This window comes from Physeter macrocephalus, chromosome 11, assembly GCF_002837175.3.
Source record: "Physeter macrocephalus isolate SW-GA chromosome 11, ASM283717v5, whole genome shotgun sequence".
NCBI lineage: Eukaryota > Metazoa > Chordata > Mammalia > Artiodactyla > Physeteridae > Physeter > Physeter macrocephalus.
Window position 1 is genome coordinate 41,678,082 of NC_041224.1, and position 27,605 is coordinate 41,705,686.

The following is a 27,605-nucleotide window of genomic DNA, read 5'->3' on the forward strand; positions in this document are numbered from 1 at the left end:
ATCCTCCCGGACCGGGACACGAACCCGTGTCCCCTGCATCGGCAGGCGGACTCTCAACCACTGCGCCACCAGGGAAGCCCTACACTTTGCGTATTTTAACTGATATTAATCCTCACCAGAGCATTATGAAGTAGATACTGTTATCCACATCTCTTTTCAGAGAGGAACACAATGATAACTCGTTTAAAGTCACATAGCTGTCAGGAGATGGAATAGGCTCAAACCCAAGCCATCTCTCCCTGAGTCCAGGCAAATTAAAACAGCCCTCACCTGACGGGCCTGATAGTCTAGCACCGAGAGCAGCCAGAAGCCCAGAAATGGCGTGTTATGGTAGACAGCTCTTGCATTTCCTCAGCCTCTGTTTCCCCATCTTTAAAAAGCAGGTAGCAGCACCTGCCTTTCTTGTGGGAGTATTAAATGAATTGGCATCTGTCAGATGGTAGCGACACAACAAATGTTCATTTTCTCTCTCTCCTTTTTATTCATTCCCTACCCCTGACTGTAAGGGACTAAGTGGTTTTTTCATTCCCTGTACTCATCACCAAGTGGCACGTGACGTTAAATATTATTATGAGGGTGATACAGATGGCTGACTTGAAAGGTTTTTGCAAAAATGTTTGAAAACAGTGTAATCTTGAAAACAAGCAACCTTCACTTTTGAACTGAGACATAGGGAAGTATGAGAATGCACAGCCTCCACTGGAGGTAGTTGTAAGGATAATGATATTATTAGTGGAATGCCAGCATTTGGTTAGGGTGGGATGTTAAGGGGATGTAACAGGCTAGAATTTCATCTTGGGCGGTGAGTCTGCCCACCAGAATAAAAGAAATTGAAAAGCAGTGGATAGGGACATGAAACAGAACTTCCTTTCCTCACTTTACTGTATAGAGTGTTCTGAAAGATGTTAATGGGTTTTTTTTTTTTCCCAATAAATTTATTTATTTATTTTTGGCTGTGTTGGGTCTTCATTGCTGCGTTCAGGCTTTTTCTAGTTGCGGCGAGCAGGGGCTACTCTTCGTTGCGATGTACAGGCTTCTCATTGCAGTGGCTTCTTCTGTTGCGGAGCACAGGCTCTAGGCTCGCGGGCTTCAGTAGTTGTGGCACGCAGGCTCAGTAGTTGTGGCTCGCGGGCTCTAGAGCACAGGCTCAGTAGTTGTGGCTAGAATTTCATCTTGGGCGGTGAGTCTGCCCACCAGAATAAAAGAAATTGAAAAGCAGTGGATAGGGACATGAAACAGAACTTCCTTTCCTCACTTTACTGTATAGAGTGTTCTGAAAGATGTTAATGGGTTTTTTTTTTTCCCAATAAATTTATTTATTTATTTTTGGCTGTGTTGGGTCTTCATTGCTGCGTTCAGGCTTTTTCTAGTTGCGGCGAGCAGGGGCTACTCTTCGTTGCGATGTACAGGCTTCTCATTGCAGTGGCTTCTTCTGTTGCGGAGCACAGGCTCTAGGCTCGCGGGCTTCAGTAGTTGTGGCACGCAGGCTCAGTAGTTGTGGCTCGCGGGCTCTAGAGCACAGGCTCAGTAGTTGTGGCGCACGGGCTTAGTTGCTACGTGGCATGTAGGAATCTTCTGGACCAGGGCTCGAACCTGTGTCCCCTGCATTGGCAGGCGGATTCTTAACCACTGCGCCACCAGGGAAGCCCCCTAATGGGTTTTCTTAAATTCTTATTTTACGACTTGGGTCCTGGGAATATGTGTAATAAGTGTTCTTTCTAAGTCTTTAGTATTGCTAAAAATGAAATACTTGTTCTTAATGCCTTATTTCTCCAGCACCCTCAGCCATCCTGAGTGTAGCTGAGAACTGGACAGTAAGCACAAAGGTCCCTGAGGAACCACAGAGGAGCCCTGAAGTGGATATGCAGAAGCTTCAGTATAGTTCAGCAAGAACTGCCCAGGCCTTCTCTGAGAATCTTATGCTTTATCTGCACTTCTAAGAATCTGATTTATCTAGTGACCTAGCGGTTAGAAGCAGCCAACCGGGGTCGGGGGAAGTGTGGGGGAGGAGGTATTGGTTTGATAGTATTTTGAAACAAAGTTGGATCTAAATACTCAAAAGCACATAGCAATATGGGGTCATTTAATATACTATTAAACTGTTTTATTCCTCCAAAGCCCCAGTACTCTAGTCTTTGGTCATAATGCTAATTCTGGGATAACAAAGAATGGTTAAAAGATGCCCAGAATAAGAAGACACCATTATCAGGAAGTAAATGGATGTTTGACATTTAGAGATGTGAACTTAAGCCATCTGTAGATTTGCTTACATGAACATCCTTTAATGAAGGAGAGATAAATGAACCACTCATCCTAAGCTGCTATAGGTGCTAAAAGACCTCTAAAAATTTGACTTGGAGACATGAAGATCCCATGATCTTCATTTAAATTTAGTCTCCTCTATAAATGGACACTGCCTACCTCTCAGGATTGAGTCAGAATAAAATGAGGTGATGTGTGTGCACATGCCCTGTAGCCCTGGAAAGTCTGATGTACTTTTCAAGTTATTTTTCACTTTGCTCATTATCTTTTAAAATATTCCTCAGAGGTTTAACTCTGATGGATTGCTTATCTAAAACCCTACTGACCATCTCTGCAATTTCCACTTGTTTCCCAGATTTCTGTATTCAGATGAAGTTCAAATTGGCCCAGAAACAGTTATGACCACTCTTTATACTGCTAAGAAATATGCAGTCCCAGCCTTGGAAGCACATTGTGTGGAATTTCTCACCAAACATCTGAGGGCAGATAATGCCTTTATGTTACTTACTCAGGTAAGTAAATGTAGCTAAGGTATGTATCATTTAGCTTTAAAAATTGGGTACAACTATATATGAATATTTACTGTTTCCTGGAGAATTAGTCTTAGATTATTATTTTAAAGCATATGAAATCTTGTATCATTCAGGGAAATACATCAGAGTCATATAATTTTAGAATAGAAAAGCAAATTAGAGTTAATATATCATATAATAGGTAAAGAAACTGAAGCCTTATATAAATAGGGCATTATGACTCAAAGTTATATAACTGTTTAGGATTGGAGTTGAGGTTAGTATCCAGCATTGTTCCTGCTATGATTGAGAGTATGATAGCATGAAGCTTTCTGGACATCTTTGTTCTTGATTTGCGTTGGGTCTGAAATTAAGATTGAATATTTCAAGTCCAGAAAAGTTGTAAGATTTACTGTCTTCCATCTTTAAGCTTGCTGACCCACTTCTGGAGGAGTTAGAATTTAAGACTATCCTTACATTGACATTTTAAAAAGTTTTCACTGAGTATACTATACATGCAGAAAAGTACACATATCATAAGTGTACAGTCTGATGAATGTTTACAAACTGAACACATCTATGGAATCATTAACCAGTCTTTAATTTATACTATTTAGCATCTGTTAAATGCCTGTAATCTGAGCTCCATACTTGAGATATAAATAAATTGTTGTTGTTCTTTTTAGACAATGTTATGATACCCTTTTACAAATTTGTTTTCAAAATCCTAAACTAGTCTATATAACCCTGCGCTAGGGGTTGAATTGTGTTCCCAGAATTCATGTGTTGAAATTTTAATCGCCAGTGCCTCAGAATAGGACCTTTTGGGGAGATAGGGTCTTCACAGAGTTAAGCAAGTTAAAATGAGGGGAGGAAAGTCTAAGCTGATAATATATAATCCTACTGAATATTAGTAATGGAAATAATCATGGCTGTTCCTTAGCTTAACCATCTCATTTTCCAAATGAAAAATCTAAAACCTGGCTAGTTAACTACCTGCCCAAAGTCTCACAACAGGCTAGGTGGGGCCAGAGCCCAGAGCTCAAGTTTCCCAGTTCTACATCCATTTTGTCATACCAAAAATGACTGATGGCATTTTTTTAAAAAATCTTTGGCCATTAAGTATTTATAGTTATAGAAGAAAGAACATGCTGATGTCACCTCTTCTTAGACATAATCACAGAACTCCATGTCTGTATATATTGTATGCCAGACACTAAGCTAGTCCCTTTGTATATATTATCACATTTACTCCTCATTACATCTGTGCTGTTGTTTATTATCATTATCCCCATTTCAAAGATGAAATGGAAGCATAAAGAGGTAAATATCTTATATAACATGAGACAGCAAGTGGTAAAAGTGAGGTCTCAACCTTAAACCAGTAAGGTACGGTGATATCGATGATAATAATAGCAAAATGTATTGAGTGAGTATTGTGTGCCAGGTACCATTCTGAATACTTTGTATGCATTAATTCATTTAATCTTCACAATAACTTTAGGAGATGTGGCTATTCTGGGTGAAGATTTTCTTATCCGCATTTTATAGACAAGGAAATGGAAGCACAGGGTGGTGAAATAACTTGACCAAGATTCTATAACTAATAAGTGATGTCTCCCTGCATTTTTTTCCTCTTTTGAATTTGTGATGAAAATCCAATAAAGAAGTTGATAGTCATAAGATTCTTTATTGTCTAAAGAGTTTTGTTGTGTGTAGAGAGGGTCACTTAACTACTCTTTTTTAAATTCAGTCATAAAATTTAGAAACCAATAGGACTTTGCTGGTGGTCCAATGGTTAAGACTCTGCGCTTCCACTCCAGGGGGCACGGTTTCATACCTGGTCGGGGAACTAAGATCCCGTATGCTGCACGGTATGGCCAAAAGAAAAAAAAAATTTAGAAACCAGTAAATTAAACTTTGACAATTAAAGTACGCTTTCTAGTTCAGGAGGCCAAGGTGGGGCCTGAGAGTCTGCATTTCTAACAGACTTTCAGATGATGCTGGTGCTTCTGGACTACACTTTGAGTAGCAAGGGTTAACAGATGTCACTGAGAAAAAGAAACTTTTCAGTGTCTTATTGGTCTTAGAACTCAACATTACTTCCAAAGTTTTCATGGTGGGGTCATGTGAATTAGCCCACAAATTGTCATGTGAATGTCTTGTCCCTGCCAAGTGAGTCATTTGAACTGAGCATGTTCATTTACTTGAGAGGACCTATGCTAGCTTCCCTCTAAAACAAAGAGCCAGTATACTGTACCAGCATAGATTACAGAGGGAAAAACACTCTGTGAAGTGATACAATCATTAAAAATAGTGCTATTTTATCAGGTAATGTCAGACTCAAACTAAATTAGGAGAAATTTTATTTTACTCTGAAGTAGCAGCAGTAGATTCTAAAGGAAACTTGATACTGTATCTCAGTGACTGAAATATTGCTACTCTGAATTAAATAATTTTTACCAAAAATTGTTTTTCCTAGAGTAAAATATCAATTTTTACGTGAACACTAACTCACCTATAAAAACTGAGTTGGCCAGTTAAAATATCTGCTGACATTAGAATTTTTTAAATGTACTATTTTTCATATTTTAAAAATACAAAAACTATGATCCTAGACTGGATCCCATGCTAGAAGGAACAGTGTGTTATAAAAAGCATTATTGGGCCAATTGAAAAAACTGAAGTACAGACAGTAGACTTCTGTTTTGTCCATGCTATTAAATGTAAACAGAGCTGACCCTAGGCCAGAAGGAAAATTGGTCATTGGCACACCTATCATCATATCTCCTTTTTCAGTGTTATGGTTTTTTAAAAATTTCATTTCTCCTTTTTCAGTGTTACAGTTTTTAAAAAATTTCAATTGAGTTTGAACACGCCCATTTTTAAACTTGTTTTTTTGAATTATAATATGCATCCTGATAAAGCACATATTGTAAGTTTGACTTCTGACTTCTTAAAGCCTAGATTAGCTTTGCTAAAATCATACAGTATACAGTTGATCCTTGAACAACACGGGTTTGAACTTTGTGGGTCCACTTATATGTGTAATTTTTTCAATAGTAAATACTATAGCACTACATGATTAGTGGTTGGTTGAATCCAAGGATACGGAGGAACCTCAGATGCAAAGGGCCAACTATAAGTTATATGTGGATTTTGACTGCACAGAGGGTCAGTGCCCCTAACCCCCAAGTTGTTCAAGGGTCAGCTGTATACTCTTTTGCTCAATATATACAGTACCTTCTTTTGCTTACCATTAAGTTTGTGGGATTCCTTCATATTGTTGTGTGTAGTTGTAGATCGTTCATTCTCATTATTGTGTGATATTCCATCATGTGAATTTACTTATTTGCTCCTCTGTTGTCAGGCCTAGTTTTTGCTTAGGTTCCCAGAACTTTCATGCTCTACAATTCTTGTACTTTATTCTCTTCCCCCAATCAAAACAGGAAATGGAAGAAAAAAATCTGATCTGTTGGTACTGGTATGCTTGACAATTGATATTACCATTTAGTGAAAAGATCTTAAGACTTTGAGTTAAGTACTGGCTTTGGAGCATAACTAGCTAGATGTAACTAGGCAAGTCAGTATACCTCTCTGAGCCTCTGTTTCCTCATCTGTTTAATGGGATAATGTCTGCCTTATCTAACCTAGAGTGTTTCATTAAGGTTAAAATAAGTGATGTATAAGAAACAAGGCAATGCATATATAGGCATATGAAAATAAAAATAACAGGGTTGTTAGTGGTAATATGAATTAATTGTTATCTCAGCAGCGCATTTGTGCTTTTAGCTTTTATTTCTGATTGTGGAATGAAAAGTTTTAAGCACATATAGACATTATAATTGTATTTTAAGTATGTGTTTTTATATAATTAGCAATTATAATTGTTTACAGTATTAACTTTGAATATGTACAGCCTGAAGGTAAAATAACTATGAAAATAAAATAACTAGCTTTTTATATGTTTAGGCTCGATTATTTGATGAACCTCAGCTTGCTAGTCTTTGTCTAGACACAATAGACAAAAGCACGATGGATGCAATAAGTGCAGAAGGGTTTACTGATATTGATATAGGTAAGTTCACTGTGAATTAAAATGTTACCTTTTAAGTACAGTAATGCCTTACTAGTCAGCCTTGTTGGCAGACAAGCTGTTTTTAAATTTGTGGGTTTTCCAAGTGATTTAAGTCTACCTCTTTAAGAGTTTTGCTTTCTTTATTTTGCTGAAGTATTCCTAAAAGTCTTAACTACCTCATTGCCTTTTAAAAGATGTCAAATCGGGGCTTCCCTGGTGGCGCAGTGGTTGGGAGTCTGCCTGCCGATGCAGGGGACACAGGTTCGTGCCCCGGTCCGGGAAGATCCCGCATGCCACAGAGCAGCCAGGCCCGTGAGCCATGGCCGCTGAGCCTGCGCGTCCGGAGCCTGTGCTCCGCAACGGGAGAGGCCCGCGTACCGAAAAAAAAAGAAAAAAAAAAAAGATGGCAAATCAAACAAATATTCATTGAATGCTCACCATATGCATGGCATTATACTAGGGTCCTATAAGAAATACAAAGAAGGGTAACGTGCATTTTCTTAAGGAAACTATCATCTAATTGGAGAATCAGGGAACAAATATGTGAAAATTAAGATTTAAGACATTAAATAGAAGAGATGACATACGGCAAAACGTGACTTTCGCCTTTTCTGAACTAGATACGTAGAAAATAATTACTATGCAAATCCAGAACGTGAAGAGAGCACCTCACATTGGAGTGTTAGGAAAATCTTGACCCAGAAGGTTCTGACATGGGCCTTAGAGAATGGATAGCATTTGGTTAATGAAGAGGGGAGGGCATTAGAGGCAAGTGGAACCGCACGAAGAAGTGTGTGTAGAGGAAGGGCGGTGCAAGGCAGGTGAAAGCCAGCTTGTGGAGGACAGTGCAGTGACAGGCTGAGGAGTTTGAATTTTGTCATGTAGGAGAGCAGAGAGAGCTGATCCAGGCTTATGACTTAAAATATTACCACCATCATGAACCCATAATATCTATCTTTAGTCTTATCTTCTTCTGGGCTCCAAATTCATATACCCAACTATTTACTTGACATCTTTATTTGGAGATTTTTTTTTTTTTGTGGTACGTGGGCCTCTCACTGTTGTGGCCTCTCCCGTTGCGGAGCACATGCTCCGGACGCGCAGGCTCAGCGGCCATGGCTCACAGGCCTAGCCGCTCCACGGCATGTGGGATCTTCCCGGACCGGGGCACGAACCCGTGTCCCCTGCATCGGCAGGCGGACTCTCAACCACTGCGCCACCAGGGAAGCCCTCATTTGGAGATTTTATAGGCATTTCCAACAACACAGCTAAAAGAGAGCCATTGATTTCCCCCAACTCCCTGTTAAATCTTTTCTGTTCCTTTCCAATTTTTTCCTCATTGTTCCCTAATGACACCACCATGCACAACTAAAAACCTAGAAGTTATTCTTGATTACTGTCTTTCTTTCATGCCCTACATGCAGTTTATCAGCACATGCTCTCTGCTCTCCACTCAAAATGTATCTTGGGGGAATTCCCTGGCAGTCCAGTTAGGACTCGGTGCTTTCACTGCCGGGGCCCAGGTTCAGTCCCTGGTCAGGGAACTAAGATCCTGCAAGCAGCGCAGCACAGCCAAAAAAAAAAAACAAAGGTATCCTGAATCTGACCATTTCTTACCATATCCGTTGCTCCCACCTAGTCGGAGCCACTGTTCTCTCACCTGGATAACCTCTGTGGTCTCCTGTTGTCTCCCTGCTTCCACTCTCCCTTGCTTTCATACTGTCCATTCTCTACACAGCAGCAGATTGTATCACATCCTTGCTTCCAGTGTCTTCCCACTGCGGTTAGAATAAAATTCTAACTCCTTACAAAACTTACAAGATCCTATGTGATCAAGCCTTGTATTAGTCAGGGTAGGCTAGGCTTGGCTGTGGTAACAAATGGACCCCAAAATGCAAGTTCAACACATTTGCACAAATAAACCCCCAAAATGCACACTGCTCCAACACAATAGAAATTTTTTTCACACTCACGCAGCAGTCCAAGGCAGTGTTCCCGACCAGTGAGTGGCTCTCTTCCATCTTGTGGCTCTGCCATTTCCTACAGCCTGCTTATTATCTGTATCTTGCTAGCAGATGGGAAAAGTCCTGGGCAAGGAAAATACCCACATCTTAAAAGCTTTGACCTTGAAATGGCACCCTCATTTTGCCTCTTATTTCATTGGACAGAATTCAGTCACCAGATCCCACCTAACTTAAGGGGAGGCTAGGAGATGCAGACTACTCACATCCCAGGAAGAAGAGAAAACAGAATTTTTGTAAAGAGCTGGCAGTAACTACCTGCCTCCTTCTGTATCTGACCTTGTCTCCTACCATTCTGCTTCTCATTCACTATGTTCCATATCCACTGGCCACAGTTATTTCAGTGTTTTTGAGCCTTTGTATTTTCTGTTCCTTCTGATTGGAATCCTTTTCCCCGTGAATCTTTGTATGGTACCTCCTTTTAATCATTCAGATCTCAGGTTAAACAAGACCTGAGACGGGCCATCTCACGCCTACGTAAAGTACCACAGTCCCCTAAACAATCCCTGTTCTATTACTCTGATTTATTTTTCTCATAATATGTATCACTCTCTGAAAATCTTATCTTGGTCTTTGTCTGAATATATATATATTGATTGTCTACCTTCTCCTCCTAGATTGTACACTCCTTAAAGGCAGAGACTTTGTCTTGTTTACCACTGTATCTCCAGCACTGAAAGTAGTAGAACATAGTATGTGTTCAGTTAATATTTGTTGACCAACTGGGCTGACTGGCTATGTCTAGAATGTTGCCTTTCCTTCGCACCTTGGCTAGTTCTCACTCAGTCTTAATTTCTCGGCTCAAATTATAACTCTTTCTTAAGAACTGCTACCCTCCCCTCTTGCATGAAATGTAATATATTCCTGTTTCAATAACATCCCTTTCTTAGTTTGCCTGTCTGCTGCACATTACCTTGGGAAGGATTTGTGCTCTTCTTGCGTTATCCTGAAGGGCAGATTTGGCTCCCCCACCCCGCACCTGCACGTTGTGTGCTATTGAATTTTTGTTGAGTTACTGGATGTTTGAGATCCCTAAGCACTGCCCACGTTGGTAATGAAACATTGCTTAATCCTAGTTTCCTTCCCTTTAAGGAGCTATCAAGTGCTCCACTTCAGTCTACTGTTATTTGAAATAATACTGCCTGCATCTGGGTGACTCACTCCGAGAAGTTGTTTTGTAAATAGCTCCTCCATTAGGCATGCCATTGGATCCTGGGAATCTTGAAGTAGGTACCTTGCACAGGATGAAAACCCTATAAATATTTGTTGATTTGACTTGATTTGATTTGCAGTGATTTGTATTAAAACCCAGTATTGTATGATGTTTATAAATATAATCCTGTGTGTTTTTATGATCTTTATTAGGCTTGCAGCTGTCATTTCTTATTATAACACATCTATCAATAGAGGACCTATGTGTTTTCACCTCATAGTCTAGTTTGTCACAAATGTACTTGTTAAAAATTGGGAATGAAAGAGAATTCTAGGATCTGAAAGAAAGACCTGGCTTCAGGAGCTTTTTTTTAATAGCTATTTTAGATTCTGGGGATGCTTTTTCTCCTCTGGCATTTGAATATGTGCTCCAGAGGGATATGTTTCCAAGTAGAGAGATACTGTTTCTCTTTTGTAGGTTTTTGCCAAAGGAAAAAGATAATATGTCACATTGATAGAACAGAATTAATTTGCATTATGCCAGGGGCATATAATTTGCTTGTTTTTTAGCCTTTAAGTTTCTATGTTTACCTTTACTGAAGTTTTTAGCATACAAGGTAGAGAAATGTAGGTTCAAAGTTGTCTGTTTTTCTGTTGAATGATTAAATATTATGGTCATGGTATATTCCTAATCCTACAAGTATAGAGGTATGTTGACTTACATTCATTTATCTTTGAAAAGGTTTCCTGGGACCTTAGTTTATACTCATCTGCTCGGCTACAAGAGAAGGAAAAAGCTTGATTTTTAAAAAAATTATGTTTAACCTCTTCATTTTTAACATATTGTTGGACCCCTTCTATGTTCCAGGGACTGTGATATCTTTGCTGTAATGATACCTATGTTTGTTATTAAACAAATATTTGGTTCTGGTATGAATGTGTAGACCATTGCATAGTAGAACTTTGTTTTTAATAAATTTTTCTTAGGTGTGTGTTTCTGGGCATTTTTTTGGGGGGGGCAATTTAATTATATTTTAATGTTTTCATTGATTTCTGGTCTACTGTAGTTTAAAAATAACTCAGCCTATTTAAATTTTGCCTATGATAAGAGGGAAAAGGATTCTGAGTGAGGGCCTGAGTTACGGTCATGACATTTATACTTGGATGTCAGATAGCGCTTTCAAACTTAATATGTCCAAAATTAAGCTTCAGATCTCCCCTCTCACCACCCCCAACCCTGCTTCCACGTAGTAGTCTTTCTCATCTCAGTTGATGCCACTGTCATCCCTCCATTGCTTTGCCTATACACCTGGGAATTATCTTTTACTCAAGCTCTCTATCACCCCCTATATCCAATCTGTTAGGAAATCTCCAGTCTCCTTTCAGAGTATACCCTGAATCTGATCATTTTTCACCACTTCCGCCTGGTCCAGGCCACCATCACCTCTGACCTGGATCAGCGCAAGAGCCTCCTAATTGATCTTGTTTCCACTCTTGCCTCCGTTACTGTCACTTCTCTTCATGGCTGCCAGGGTGGTCGTTTTAGAACATAAAATGTCACAGCTCAAAACCCTCCAGGGGTTCCCTTTTTCACTCAAAGTAAAAGCCAAATGATCTACAGGGTGCTGCATGATAGCACCCCGCTTCCCACCATGTTTCTGGCCTCGTCACCTACTACTTTTCCCTCTTGCTCACTCTCCTCCAGCCACACTGACCTGGCTGTTCCTCAGATATGCCAGGCACACTCATAAGAGAGCCTTCACACTGGCCAGTCCTGGAGTGCTCTTTCTCTCGAGGTGTGTTTGGCCTACTGACCCCACCCCCCTCGACCTCCTTCAGGTCTTAACTCAAGTGAGGCCTATCCAAACTATCCTATTTTAAGCTGCATTTCTGATTCCCCTTACCCTGCTATCTTTTCCTACATTTATTATGTAACACAGTATAATTTACTTATGTTTATTGAATCTGTTTCCCCCATTAGAATGTAAGCTCCATGAGGCAAGGAGTTTTTAACTTTTTGTTTAATGATGTATCCTCGGTGTCTAGAATAGTGCCTGGCACATTGTGAGTGGTCAATAAGAAATATTTGCTGAATTAACGAATGAATTGTAATCTGTAGACTTTACGAATTTGTTCATTACTGATTGGGAGCCTTTTTCTCTGACTTACTTATTATTCTTGTTCTGAATATTTGAGTTTGCTTGCTGAATGGCATGAATATAGAAGGAGATACTGTATCTAAGCTTCCATGTATGGTAAGTAATAAGTTGAATGTTAACCTTATAGTAATTTTTTAAAGAAAACTTTGCTGTTTAATTCCTTTAATTCTTTAATATTTTTAAGTGTAGAGTCTATAGTTTTAAGTATCCTATTTTTATTGAGATTTGAAAATTTTATATAAGCATGTTTGTCAGTATTTTGTTAAAGAGCAAAATATTCCTAATTTGACATATTTTTGTATTTTACCTGTAGACACACTCTGTGCAGTTCTAGAAAGAGACACTCTTAGTATTAGAGAAAGTCGACTTTTTGGAGCTGTTGTACGGTGGGCAGAAGCGGAATGTCAAAGACAACAATTGCCTGTGACTTTTGGAAACAAACAGAAAGTTCTAGGGAAAGCGCTGTCCTTGATCCGGTTCCCGCTGATGACCATTGAGGAGTTTGCAGCCGGTAAGGCTGTAACTTGTCCAAAATCTACTTGAAACTATTTTAATGGGCAGTCAGTCTCCCTGTGTGAGACAGGAAAAGAAGCTGTTTATGTATGTGCATTTGTGTGTATAATTTCATTCAATTCTCCTAATAGCCCTTCAAGATAATATTGTAGGTTATATATTTATATATTTTAAAATTACATGTATTTTATATCTTTTTAAATATTTTGCATATTATAAATATATAAAAATTCTATGGTATTTTATAGGTTTAAGAACTGAACCTGAGAGAGGTTAAGTGGCTTACCTAAAGTTACAATGACAGATCTTTCTGACTCTTAGGGTTGATGTTTCTTAGTTCAATGACCAGTTCTTGTTTCCCATATCAACATTGAGTATCATCTGCTTTTAAGTCATGGCCAGATTGATTTAAAAGAAAAAAAAAATCTCATAATGGTTTAAAATTATATTTCCTTACGTTTATTGGCCATTTGTATTTTTTCTTTTTTTTGAATTTTTAAATTTAATTTTATTTATTTTTTTATACAACAGGTTCTTATTAGTCATCCATTTTATACACATCAGTGTATACATGTCAATCCCAATTGCCCAATTCACCCCACCACCACCACCACCACCCCACCGCTTTCCCCCCTTGGTGTCCATACGTTTGTTCTCTACATCTGTGTCTCTATTTCTGCCTTGCAAACCGGTTCATCTGTACCATTTTTCTAGGTTCCACATATATGTGTTAATACACAATATTTGTTTTTCTCTTTCTGACTGACTTCACTCTGTATGACAGTCTCTAGATCCATCCACGTCTCAACAAATGACCCAATTTTGTTCCTTTTTATGGCTGAGTAATATTCCATTGTACATATGCACCACATCTTCTTTATCCATTCATCTGTTGAGGGGCACTTAGGTTGCTTCCATGACCTGGCTATTGTAAATAGTGCTGCAGTGAACATTGGGGTGCATGTGTCTTATTGAATTATGGTTTTCTCTGGGTATTCATTCATGACTTTTATTCTTTTGGGGTATTCAATTTTTTTTTTTTGCGGTACGTGGGCCTCTCACTGTTGCGGCCTCTCCCGTTGCGGAGCACAGATTCCGGACGCGCAGGCTCAGCGGCCATGGCTCACGGGCCCGGCCACTCCGCGGCATGTGGGATCTTCCCAGACTGGGGCACAAACCCGTGTCCCCTGCATCGGCAGGCGGACTCTCAACCATTGCGCCACCAGGGAAGCCCCAAATTTTTCTTTTTGATTTATTATATATATATTCTAGTATTCTCACAAGTTGTTTTTGTTTTTGCTGGTCAGAATCAATGTTTGTTTTTTCTCTTTGTAAACTTTTAAAATTAAAATATAACATATACATAATAAAGTGAACAAATAGAGTGAACACACCTATTTAACCACACATATCAATTTAAAGTACATTACCATACCCCACCAGTCTCCATCATGCCCCTCCTAGTCCTTAATCTCCCTTCCAAAGGTGACTACTTTCTGGCTTCTGTAAATGAGTTTTGTCTGTTTCTAAACTTAATATAAAGGAAGTCATACATTCAGCATGTGTTCTTTTGTGTGTGGCTTCTTTCTCTTAACATTATGTCTGTTAGATTCATCTGTGTGGTTGTGTGTGGCAGTAGCTCATTCTTTTTCATTGCTGTGTAATCTGTTGAATGGATGTGCCATGATTTCTTTATCCATTTTACTGTTGTTGGACATTTGGGTTGTTTGTTTGGGGCCATTAAGAACATTCTTATACCTCTCACTTGGTGTACATATGTGAACATTTCTGTTGAGCAGGTGGCAGTGCAATTGCAAAGTCATAGAGTGTACATATGTTCAGCGTTGGTAGATCCTACCAAATAGTTGCCCATCATAGTTGTAATAGTTCACACTCAACTGCCAAACTAAGAGAGTTAAGAGTTCATTCCAGTTGCCTCACATCCTCTCCATTATATGTATATAATCTGACAAAAGACTTGTATCCAGAATATATTATAGATACATATAATGTATATACTTATAGCTAATATCCCAGTCTGTGGATTGTCTTTTCATTATCTTAATGCTGTCTTTTGATAAATAGAAGGTCTTAATTTTAATGAATTAACTTATTAGTCTTTTCCTTTAAGGTGATGGCTTTTTATGTCTTAAGAAATTTTGCCTGCCTCAGGGTCATGAAGATATTCGCTTAGGTTTTCTTCTAGGAACTTCATTGTTTTACATTTAACTCTTTGGTCTGTAATCCAGTTGGGTTTTTATTTTTTGTGGTGTTTTTTTCACATGTGTATGGTGTGAGGTAGAGGTCAAGGTTCATTTTTGTTCCCCACGTGACTATGTATTAAAAACTATCCTTGCCCCCATACACAGCAGTGCTAACTTCGTTGTAAATCAAGTGACTGTATATGAATGAATCTATTTCTGGAATGTTTAGTCTGCTCTACTGTTATATTTGTGTATCCTTGAACCAATTCTGTGGAGTTTTCATTTCTGTAGTTTTAAACTGAATCTTGAAATCTGGTGGTGAAAATCCTCTGGCTTTGTTCTTCTGGATTACCTTGGCTGTTCTTGGTCTTTTGTGTTGGTAGTTTCATATACATAAATGTTTTAGCTTGTCAGTTTCCACCAAAAAAAGTCATGGGATTCTGATTGGAATTGTGTTGAATCCATAGATTGGTGTGGAGATAATTGACATTTTTATAATATTGAGTCTTCCAATCAATGAACATTGATTTAAGTCTTTTTAAAATTTCTTAGTAATACTTTGAGTTTTCTGGTAGAGGTCTTGCATATTTTTTGGTAGGTTTATTCCTTATGTATTTTACTTCTTAAATGTTATTGCAATGATTAGTTTTTTAATTTCCATGTCCTAACTGATTGATTGCCAGTATATAGAAATACAGTTGATTTTTCCTGTATTGACCTTGTATCTAGTGATCTTGCTAAATTTATAAATTCTAATAATTATTTGTAGATCATTGTGCATAGTCTACATGTACAATCATGTGATCTGCAAACAATAATATTTCTATTTCTTCCTTTCCAATCCTTAGACATTTCTTTTTCTTGCCTTATTTTATGACCTAGGACCTTGAGCGTATTAAGAAGTATGGATAGTGAACATCCTTGCATTATTCTAGTCTTAGGCAGAAAGCTTTCAGTATTTCCCCACAGAGTATGCTTGCTGTAAATTTTTTGTAGATACTCTTTATTGGATTAAGGAAGTTTCCTTCTATTACTAGTCTTCTAAGAGTTTTATCATGAATTTTACCAAATGTTTCTCTTCTTTTGAGATAATGATACAGTTTTCCCCTTTATTCTCTTAGTATAGCTTAATATAGCATTGATTGATTTTCCAAGTTAAAACTTTGGATTCCTTACATAAATCATACTTGGTTGTCATGCATTATTCTTTTTATATATTACTAGATCCAATTTGCCAGATTTAAAAAATATTTTTAGGACTACTTCATGAGAGAAATTAGGCTATAATTTTTCCTTTCTTGTAATGAAATAGTCAGATTTTGACTATCAAGGTTATGCTGGTCTCACACAAAAGTTAGGAATATTTCTTTTTTCTGTATTCAAGAGTTTATGTAAAATTAGTGCTATTTCTCCTTAAATGTTTAGGGGAATTCACCAGTGAAGCTGTCTGGATCTAGTGTTTTCTTTGTGGAAGGTTTTTAATTAGAGATTCAATTTCTTGAGTAGACTAGGACTTTTCAGATTTTCTCTTTCTTTTTGTAACAGTTTCATCTAGACCTTTAATTTGTTAACATGAATTTCATAACATCCTTTTATTATCTCTATGTTTGTGAAATCTAAATTATGTCCCCTATTTCATTTCTGATATTGGTATCTTGTGCCTTTAATCAGCCTTGCCTAGGAGTTTATGCATTTTATTAATTTTTTTCCAAGAACTAACTTCTGGCTTTATTAATTTTCTCTATTGTGTATGTGTTTTCCATTTCATTGATTTCTGCTTTTTTCTTTATTATTTCCTTCCTTTAATTTTAATTTGCTGGGGGTTATTTACTTAGTCATTATGACTTTTTGAGATAAATACTCAAAACAGCGACTTTCAACTTTTATTTTTTTGTGTGTATACATTTAAGTCTATAGTTTTCCCTCTAAGCATCCTTTTTTTTCCCCACAAGTTTTGGTATGTTGTATTTTTATTGTCATTCAATAAAAAATATTTTCTAATTCTCATGGTAATGTTTTTCTTGACCCATGGGCTATAAGTCTATAGCTTAATTTTCAAATATTTGGGAATTTTTCTCCCTAGCTTTAAGACAGAAATTTCTGTTTAACTCTTTAGTCTCTTAGCAGCACCTTTCTGCCTGGTTTTTTGGTCTCATAGTTTTCTCTTGCTTGTGCATAGCTTAGGAATTGACAGATACTTTTTTTAAATTTTATTTTTGGCTGTGTTGCGCCTTTGTTGGGTCTTTGTTGCTGTGCGCAGGCTTTTCTCTGGTTGCGGCCAGCGGGGGCTACTCTTCGTCGCGGTGCGTGGGCTTCTTATTGTGGTGGCTTCTCTTGTTGCGGAGCACAGGCTCTAGGCGTGTGGGCTTCAGTAGTTGCAGCACACGGGCTCAGTAGTTGTGGCACACGGGCTTAGTTGTTCCACGGCATGTGGAATCTTCCTGGACCAGGGATCGAACCTGTGTCCCCTGTATTGGCAGGCAGATTCTTAACCACTGCGCCACCAGGGAAGCCCAGGAGTTGACAAATACTTCAAGGAGAAATTATGCACAAAATGTTGGTCTTGTTTGTCTATTAAGTATTCTCTTCCGGATCATTGTCTGGCTGCCTTGGTAGCTTTGAATTACAGTTTTTGTCTCTTCAGTCAGTTGAGGACTACCACAGTTTCTAGGTTGCCAGTTTCTGCGTGGCATTTATGCCCTATGAAGCAAATCAGCAAATATCCCAAGGGGAAAATTGGTGACAGATATAGGGCTTCATCTCAATACATATCCCTTCTCAAGCACTGACTGCCTCAATTGTTCTCTGTTAACATGAAATAGCTATTTTATGTACTGTTCATCTATAGTTCTTCTCTGACGTAGGCTATTTCATCTTACAGACTTCTTAATATTTTTATGTAGTCAAATAATGTTTCTTTTTTTGGCTGTTATGTATGTTCTTTTCTGTTATGCATATTATTTCTGTATTATATTTTTCAAAAATGTTTTAGGGAGAGCTCCCTTTATGTTCTCTGTTTTGCTGTTGAGTGTATGGGTGTGTGTTTTCTGTCTAGAGATTAGGAAATAATAAATTCTGCATTTACTTTTTCCCCTCCAATTTTCTTAATTCATTTCATAATAAAACGATATTTATTGACCTTCCCTATTTAAGATAAGAATGTTAGCATGGTGTTCCATCCTTTCAACCTTTCCAGCCCACTTTATGGTAACTGATTATACACCCACATAACATACTACAAAAACACAACTATATTAGACTTAATTATAGGTTGTATTGGATTTAGTGTTTATCACCAGTTCTTTTATGATATACCTTCTTGAATTCTTTATTTTGATTCACTCATTTGTTGAGTTTATTCTTGATTACTTTCTTTAAATAGGTATATGGTATATATGCTATATATCTGAGAACGTTTTTCATGATCTGAAGACTTCTTTTTTCAACTTAGGAAATTTTATTATACAGGCATACCTTGGCGATATTTTGTGTTCCAGACCACAACAATAAATTGAATATCGCAATAAAGTGAGCCATACAAATTTTTTGGTTTCCCAATGCATATAAAAGTTATGTTTACACTATATTATAGTCTGTTAAGTGCAATAGCATTATGTCTAAAGAAAACAAGTACGTACCTTAATTAAAAAAGACTGTATTGCTAAAGAATGCTAACTAACATCTGAGCCTTCAGCGAGTCCTAATCTTTTTGCTGGTGGAGGGTCTTGCCTCAATGTTGACGGCTGCTGACTGGTCAGGGTGGTGGTTGCTAAAGGTTAATGTAGCTGTGGCAACTTCTTTCTTTTTTTTTATTTTTTATTTTCATTTTTTAAAATTTTTGGCTGCGTTAGGTCTTCACTGCTGTGTGCGGGCTTTCTTTAGTTGCGGTGAGCGGGGGCTACTCTTTGTTGCAGCGCACAGGCTTCTCATTGCGGTGGCTTCTCTTGTTGCGGAGCATGGGCTCTAGGCATGCAGGCTTCAGTACTTGTGGCACGCGGGCTCAGTAGTTGCGGCACGCGGGCTTCAGTAGTTGTGGCGCACGGGCTTAGTTGCTCCGCGGCATGTGGGATCTTCCCAGACCAGGGCTCATACCCGTGTTCCCTGCATTGGTAGGCGGATTCTTAACCACTGAGCCACCAGGGGAGTCCTGTGGCAATTTCTTAAAATAAGATAATAATGAAGTTTGCCACAGTGATTGACTCTTTCAGGAACCATTTCTCTGTAGCAGGCAATGCTGTTTGATAGCATTTTACCCATAGTAAAACTTCTTTCAAAATTGGAGTTAGTCCTCTTTCACCCTGCCACTGCTTTATCAATTAAGTTTATGTAATATTGTAAATCCTTTCTTGTCATGTCAACAGTCTTCACAGCATCTTCAACAGGAGATTCTGTCTCAAGAAACCACTTTCTTTGCTCATCTGTAGAAGCAACTCCTCATCTGTTCAAGTTTTATCATGAGGTTGCAGCAATTCAGTCACATCTTCAGGCTCCACTTCTAATTTTAGTTCTCTTGCTATTTCCACCACATCTGCAGTTACTTCCTCCACTGAAGTCTTTGAACCCCTCAAAGTCATGCATGAGGGTTACAGTTTACTTCCTCCAAAGTCTTTAATATTGATATTTTGAACTTGTTCCATGAATCATGGATGTTCTTAATGGCATCTAGAATGGTGACTCGTTTCCAGGTTTTCAGTTTACTTTGCCCAGATGCATCAGAGGACTCACTACTGTCTATGGTAGCTATAGTCTTACTAAATGTTCTTCTTAAATAATAAGGCTTGAAAGTCTAAATTACCCTTTGATCCATGGGCTATGGAATGGATGTCCTGTTAGCAGTCATGAAAACAACTGTACATCTTCATGAGTGCTCTTGGATGACCAGGTACATTGTCAAGAAACAGTATTTTGAAAGGAATCTTTTTTTCTGAGCAGTAGGTCTCAACAGTGGGCTTAAAATATTCAGTATACTATGTTGTCAGCAAATGTGCTGTCATCCAGGCTTTTTTGTTCCATTTATAACACAGAGTAGATTTAGCATAATTCTAAAGGGCCCTAGGATTTTCAGAATGGTGAATGAGCATTGGCTTCAACTTAAAGTCACCAGCTACATTAGCCCCCAGCAAGAGTGTCAGGCTGTCCTTTGAAGCTTTAAAGCCGGACATTGACTTCTCCTCTAATTATCAAAGTCCTAGATGGCATTTTCTTCCACTAGAAGGCTATTTGTCTACACTTGTCTACATTGAATATCTGTTGTTTCATGTAGCCACTTTCATTAATTATCTTAGCCAGATCTTCTGGATAACTTGTAGCTTCTGCATCAGCACTTGTTGCTTCACCTTGCCCTTTTATGTCACAGGTTTAAGGCTTCTTTCCTTAAACCTCCTGAACCCCCTTCTGCTAGCTTCAGACTTTTCTTCTGTAGCCTCCTCATCTCTTTCAGCCTTCATAGAATTGAAGAGAGTTAGGGCCTTGCTCTGGATTAGTCTTTGTCTTAAGGGAATGTTGTGGCTGGTTTATCTTCTATCCAAACCACTCAGACTTTCTCCATATCAGCATTAAGGCTATTTCACTTGCTTATTATTTGTGTGTTAACTGGAGTAGCACTTTGAATTTCCTTCAGGAACTCTTCCTTTGCATTCACAACTTGGCTACTGTTTGGTGCAAGAGACCTAGCTTTTGACTCAGCATAATCATTTCTGCTTTTGATTTAAAGGGAGAGATGTTTGACTATTCTTTCACTTGAACACTTAAGAGGCCACTATAGGGCTGTTGTTTTCATTTTTTTTTAGTAAATTTATTTATTTTATTTTTGGCTGCATTGGGTCTTTGTTGCTGCACGCGGGCTTTCTCTAGTTGCGGCGAGCGGGGCTACTCTTTGTTGCACTGCACAAGCTTCTCATTGTGGTGGCTTCTCTTGTTGAGAAGCACGGGCTCTAGGCGCACGGGCTTCAGTAGTTGTGGCACGCGGGCTCAGTAGTTGTAGCTTGCGGGCTGTAGAGTGCAGGCTCAGTAGTTGTGGTGCACGGGCTTAGTTGCTCTGTGGTATGTGGTATGTGGGATCTTCCCGGACCAGGGCTCAAACCTGTGTCCCCTGCATTGGCAGGCAGATTCTTAACCACTGTGCCACCAGGGAAGCCCAACTATAGGGTTGTTAATTGGCCTAATTTCAATACTGTTGTGTCTCAGGAGGAGACAGAGAGAGCTGGGGAACGGCTGATCAGTGGAGCAGTCAGAACACACACAACATTCATGCAGATACCTGCATAACTTAATTGTTCGCTGTCTTATGGGTGTGGTTCATGGGGCTCAAAACTATTACAGTAGTAACATCAGAGGTCACTGATCACAGATCATCATAACAAGTATAGTAATAATGAAAAAGTTTTAACTATTGAGAGAATTACCAAAATGTGACAGAGACACAAAGTGAGCAAATGCAGTTGAAAAGTGACAGCAACAGACTTGTTGATGCAGGGTTGCCACAAACCTTCAATTTGTAAAAAATGTATCTGCGAAGCATAATAAAGTGAGGTATACCTGTAGTCTTGAATTATTGCATCATCCTATTTCTTATTGTTAGTTCTTCAGGAAGAGTAGTTACCTGTATGTTGGTTTCTGCTTTTTATCATCCATTTTAATCACCTTAAACATTTTAATTCTTTTGTCTTATTTGTCATTCTGAGAAAGATACATGAGTTTTCACCCCCATCTCTCTTCTGATCTTATGCAGTTCCAGTTATGTTCTTTTCTCTTTTTTTTTTCCTCTAAATGCATGTTTTAAGTTTGTAATTGTATTTTTTCTTCTTTACAATCTTTACTTATCCAGAGATTGCAAATGAACCACGGGGCCAGGTCTGGCAGGTTGATATATTTGTGTGTGATATTCTTAAAATTTATATTAAAAATTAGGGCATTTTACATTAAAATCTGATTTATAGTTTCCTAAACCAAATTTCTAGTGTTTTGCAGTCTCTTATTTAGATTGTTTTTACCAGCCTTGGAAGGAATCTCCTGGCATCTTTTATGAGGAATAGCATTTATTCCTGGTTAAATTTAAGCTGTTTGGAATTTTCTCTTTCCAGAAACAGTGAATGAGAAAACTATAGCATGTGATATGCTGCTTCCACAGCTCTTCCAATCTTAGTTCCTGACCTCTGCTAATTTCAAAATCCCACAAAGAAAGCACTGTGCCATCTATTTTTACCTCTAAATATTCCATTGTTTTATTACAGCCTCAGACAGATGGGGAATGGAGAGGTAACGATAGCTCTGGCTGCCACTGTAAGCACTTCTCCAGCTCTCCTCTTTCTGGGAAACAGAATACTCAGGGCGAATGGATAGAAAAATCCAGGGATCTTTCTGTGATCTCAGGGTTTCATCTAAGCTTTGATTATTAATGATTTTAACACTTACATATTAGGTTAACCTCGGATGAATTTAGTAAAACTTTTAAATTAAATATATGCTAAAATAATATATGCTGAGATTTTTCTACCTCATTGTTACTTTACATCTTTCACATTTGAATTCACATTATTATGGGGAGAATTACAAAGTTAGGAATTGCAATGAAGTTACTTTTATTGAGGTTTAAACGTTTTTATTTCTACAGGTCCTGCTCAGTCTGGAATTCTGTCAGATCGTGAAGTGGTAAACCTCTTTCTTCATTTTACTGTCAATCCTAAGCCCCGAGTTGAATACATTGATCGACCAAGATGCTGCCTCAGAGGAAAGGAATGCTGCATCAATAGATTCCAGCAAGTAGAGAGCCGGTGGGGTTACAGTGGAACGAGTGATCGAATCAGGTATCTGCATATTGTAGATTTGGGGGTGGGGTGGGGTGGGGCAGCGGCTCACATTTGGCTTTTATGTTCATATTGTGGGAGATAATTAACCACATTTTATTTTATACTTTGTTTAATACATTTCTAACTCGATACAACAGTCAAGAAGTCAGTGAGGCTTACTGGTCTCTCCACTGAATTATGAGTGAGGGAATCTCTTAGGAAACAAGTAGAGTAAGAAAGAATTGACTTGGGCCTTCTAATTTGTGAGTTTTGTTTGGATTGCTACTGCTGGTGAGCTGAAGTCTAGACCTTAATTGATCAAACATTATTTTTACAGTCTTAGGGCTATAATTTAATACATTTAATCTTACTTGGTTTAGTGTGAGATTTTTATTTGCATAGATGTTGCATGGAAAATATCTCAGTATACATTTATAACAACTTTGGGAACATTTTTTTTTTAATTTTAAAAGATGCATGCATATAATCCTTTTGGAATTTATATTTGCTCTACTGTGTTTCTTTAGGTTAAATGTCAAAATAGAATATTTACCTGTTTTCATAAAACATGCCTTTTGGATTTTCATTTATTTAATATTAATAGCACTTTGGTATAAAACTAGGAACTAACAAGAAGTTTGTTTAAAACTAGAACTCCAAGAGGGAGAGGACTCTTACAAATATTGGGTTAAAATGGAAATAAAAATGCATTTGTAGACTATTTAGTAATAATTCACAATGAGAATACTATATGTGAGAACTTAGGGGATGAGGCCAAAGTGTCACACAGAGAATTAGCAATAATTAACTACTTTTATTAAATAAATTAGAGTAGAAATAAATGATTTCAGCATTAACCCAAGAAGCTAGAAAATGAATAGCAAAAGAACCATATGAAAAGAGAAAGGAAATAGGTAAATGTAGAAATTAATGAATTAAAAATAGTAGAATTGTTAAATATAAGCTGGTTCCTGAAAAAGACCAATAAAATAAGCAAACCTCTGGCAAAGGTAATAAAGAAAACATACTTACATCTACAGATAATAATGGGAATATAATAATATACTGAGGAAATTTTTATTTTAATTCTGGGCTTACTCTGTGCTAATAAATTGAACATCTTGATGGAATGGATCATTTTATAGGCAAATATAAATTATCAAAATTGACTGAAGAAGAAAGCCTGAATAGACCAATTACCATGGAAGAAATTAAAAGTTATCAAAGAACTGTCCCTTCACAAGGTGGTTTTGACAGGTGAGTTTTATCAAACATTCAGGGAACAGATTGTTTCGTTGAACATTAAAAGAAGAAAATACTTTTTGGTTAATTATTGAAAGAAGCATAATCCTTATACAGGAATCTGACAAGGCAAAAAATTTTCTAGGTCAATCTCACTTATATAGAAAAGAAATAAAATAGCATATTGAATTTAGCAGTACCTTAAAAGAATAATACTATAACAGCAAATAGATGTAAATCAACTGTAGTCCAATTTTTTTTAAAAAGTGATAAATCAGGGTCGGAAAAATACATCCAGTGGAGATAAATATGCAAGATCCATGTTCTGACATCTTAAGTTTGGTTCTAAAGCTATAAAGTTACAGAAATTGAAGAGTTTATCACATGAAAAGTACACGTATTGCTCAGGAGAAGGTGGCTATTTCAGATACAGAGACTTAAGAGAAGTTTCTCCTGTGGTTTCTTAGAAAGGGGACACTGAGCAGTGCAATGAACATCATTTAAAATAACATCCATCCAACTGAGTTTTGTAAGGCTATTCCTAATAACGTCCATCAATGCAAAAGGAGTGCAAAAAAAAAGGCAGATAAGAGTTTGTTTGGAGATTGAAAGAATGGTGCAAAACTAGGAAATATATTACTATAATTCACCACGGTAGCAGATCAAAGAAAAAAATTTTTAATTTGATAGATGTCAAAAAGACTTGATAAAATTTTACCCTCCATCCAGATATAACCATTAATAGGCTAGGTCTAGAAGAATACTTCTTTAACGTGATAGACTGTTGAAACCTCAAGATAGGGATGCCTGCTAACCTTGCTGTTTTTCAGTAGTGTTCTTAAAACTGATTGATGTAGGTATAAAGATAAAGAAATATAGGTAATTAATACAACGTTGTAAATCAACTATACTTCAATATAAACAAAAAAAAGAAAAAAATACTGGAGAGGAAGAGGTGTTTTTCATTTTTTGCAGATAACGTCTATATTAGTAGTTCTTCACTCCATCAGACCTAGTTCTCCCTTTTTTGTAATAAATATTTTGTATTCCCCCTTTATTAACCTGAAATGAAATTCATAGATAATGTGTTTCATTTTTTAAAAATGATATAATGGCCTAGTTGTAATGTAAAGGACAGTAAATGTAATTGATAGTAAAATCAAATGTGTAAAAAAAACATTCAGGGAACAGATTGTTTCGTTGAACATTAAAAGAAGAAAATACTTTTTGGTTAATTATTGAAAGAAGCATAATCCTTATACAGGAATCTGACAAGGCAAAAAATTTTCTAGGTCAATCTCACTTATATAGAAAAGAAATAAAATAGCATATTGAATTTAGCAGTACCTTAAAAGAATAATACTATAACAGCAAATAGATGTAAATCAACTGTAGTCCAATTTTTTTTAAAAAGTGATAAATCAGGGTCGGAAAAATACATCCAGTGGAGATAAATATGCAAGATCCATGTTCTGACATCTTAAGTTTGGTTCTAAAGCTATAAAGTTACAGAAATTGAAGAGTTTATCACATGAAAAGTACACGTATTGCTCAGGAGAAGGTGGCTATTTCAGATACAGAGACTTAAGAGAAGTTTCTCCTGTGGTTTCTTAGAAAGGGGACACTGAGCAGTGCAATGAACATCATTTAAAATAACATCCATCCAACTGAGTTTTGTAAGGCTATTCCTAATAACGTCCATCAATGCAAAAGGAGTGCAAAAAAAAAGGCAGATAAGAGTTTGTTTGGAGATTGAAAGAATGGTGCAAAACTAGGAAATATATTACTATAATTCACCACGGTAGCAGATCAAAGAAAAAAAATTTTAATTTGATAGATGTCAAAAAGACTTGATAAAATTTTACCCTCCATCCAGATATAACCATTAATAGGCTAGGTCTAGAAGAATACTTCTTTAACGTGATAGACTGTTGAAACCTCAAGATAGGGATGCCTGCTAACCTTGCTGTTTTTCAGTAGTGTTCTTAAAACTGATTGATGTAGGTATAAAGATAAAGAAATATAGGTAATTAATACAACGTTGTAAATCAACTATACTTCAATATAAACAAAAAAAAGAAAAAAATACTGGAGAGGAAGAGGTGTTTTTCATTTTTTGCAGATAACGTCTATATTAGTAGTTCTTCACTCCATCAGACCTAGTTCTCCCTTTTTTGTAATAAATATTTTGTATTCCCCCTTTATTAACCTGAAATGAAATTCATAGATAATGTGTTTCATTTTTTAAAAATGATATAATGGCCTAGTTGTAATGTAAAGGACAGTAAATGTAATTGATAGTAAAATCAAATGTGTAAAAAAAAAAAAAAAATCAAATGTGTACTTCAATATGTAGACACTTGGGCAGCACCAGAAGACAAACAAGCAATCAGAGATAGTACCTGTATGCACCAGCACACTGAGACAGCTGTAGGTGCAGGGAACAGGTGTATTATACTCATGTCCCAAATACCATGAGCAGCACTGCTGCCAATTTTGTCATTTTCTTTAAAAGTTTCAAATAAAGCAAACTACGGTCCATCCTGTTTATCCAGTTTCCATATTTGAGAACTCATCTACTCACTAGAATTTATTTGTAACCCCCAAATCAATACCAGCAACGCTTTCTTAGTCATTCACAGGAAAGATTTTAGTTGCCTGGGAGCATGCTCCTGTGTGAGATCAAACAAGGAGGATGCTCTACCTTCTTATTTCAGCGCATATACAGAGATGGAGATGGTAGGGGGCAGTGCGGTGCAGGACACTACAGCTCTGTGGCCATTGGACAGTTTGAATCCCAGCTCTGGCATCTGTTAGTGGGGTGGCCTCAGGCAAGTCACTTAACACTCCTTAATTCCATTTCTCTTTTGTGAAACACAGAAAATGGAATATACTAGAATGAGTCGTTCTTAGGATTTAAGATTATAATCCACATGAGTGGTGTGTGAGAGTGTGTGTGTGTGTGTGTGTGTGTGTGTGTGTGTACGTACACATTCCCCCTAAGAGCAGTGGTTTAGTATTTGCTAATTCTGTGTTTGCGCCAACTATAAAATATAACTACCACAAATAATAAGAAATGACTGTATGATATTTCCTCAATTTGTATAGTAGTCACCTCTTGTAAAAGTCAGTGAATATTAAAATTGCTGTAAAAATCTTGGTTTATTGATAAAAAGGGATTAAGTTCAAGTCTCATAGTTAAAAACAAGTTTTTCATCTACATGAATTCTGACAGGACACTTGAAAGTTGGTTGGGATTCTTTGTTTTGGGAGACTTTCCTAAGTATTGCAGTAAATCTGGTGTCGCTGGCTCCCTGTCAGTGGTGCTTCATATCCTTTATGAAAACAGAGCCTGCCTCCTTGGGCACAGAACTCCTTTTGAGAACAACTAGTCCACCCAGACAGCCTCAGGATCAGTAAAAATCTATTAGAACCAATAAATAAAGAGTAGTGGCAACTTATAAAAACGTATGTGCAAAAACCAGTGATGTTCCTGTGTCATTAAAATTCAGTTACAGAGATGGGTGGTGTTGATGGTTAACAACAGTGTGAATTACTTAATGTCACTGAATGGTGCACTTTAAAATGCTTAAGATGGTACATTTTGTTATATATTTTGTCACAATAAAAAAATTTTAGGGCATTCCCTGGTGGTCCAGTGGTTAGGACTTGGCG

General features: G+C 37.4%; 1 protein-coding gene across 3 annotated transcripts in view; it reads left to right on the forward strand.

Moving 5' to 3' along the window:
* Window positions 1-27,605, forward strand: part of BTBD1 (BTB domain containing 1) — a 45,059-nt gene that overhangs the window by 9,307 nt on the left and 8,147 nt on the right. For 2 of the 3 annotated variants that reach the window (XM_024117408.3, XM_024117407.3), the window contains exons 2-5: window positions 2,618-2,774; window positions 6,747-6,852; window positions 12,498-12,695; window positions 22,514-22,706. In XM_024117408.3, coding sequence (XP_023973176.1) covers window positions 2,618-2,774; window positions 6,747-6,852; window positions 12,498-12,695; window positions 22,514-22,706 — 654 coding nt within the window. The remainder of the gene's footprint in view (window positions 1-2,617; window positions 2,775-6,746; window positions 6,853-12,497; window positions 12,696-22,513; window positions 22,707-27,605) is intronic. The other variant, XM_028494847.2, reaches the window with a different exon arrangement.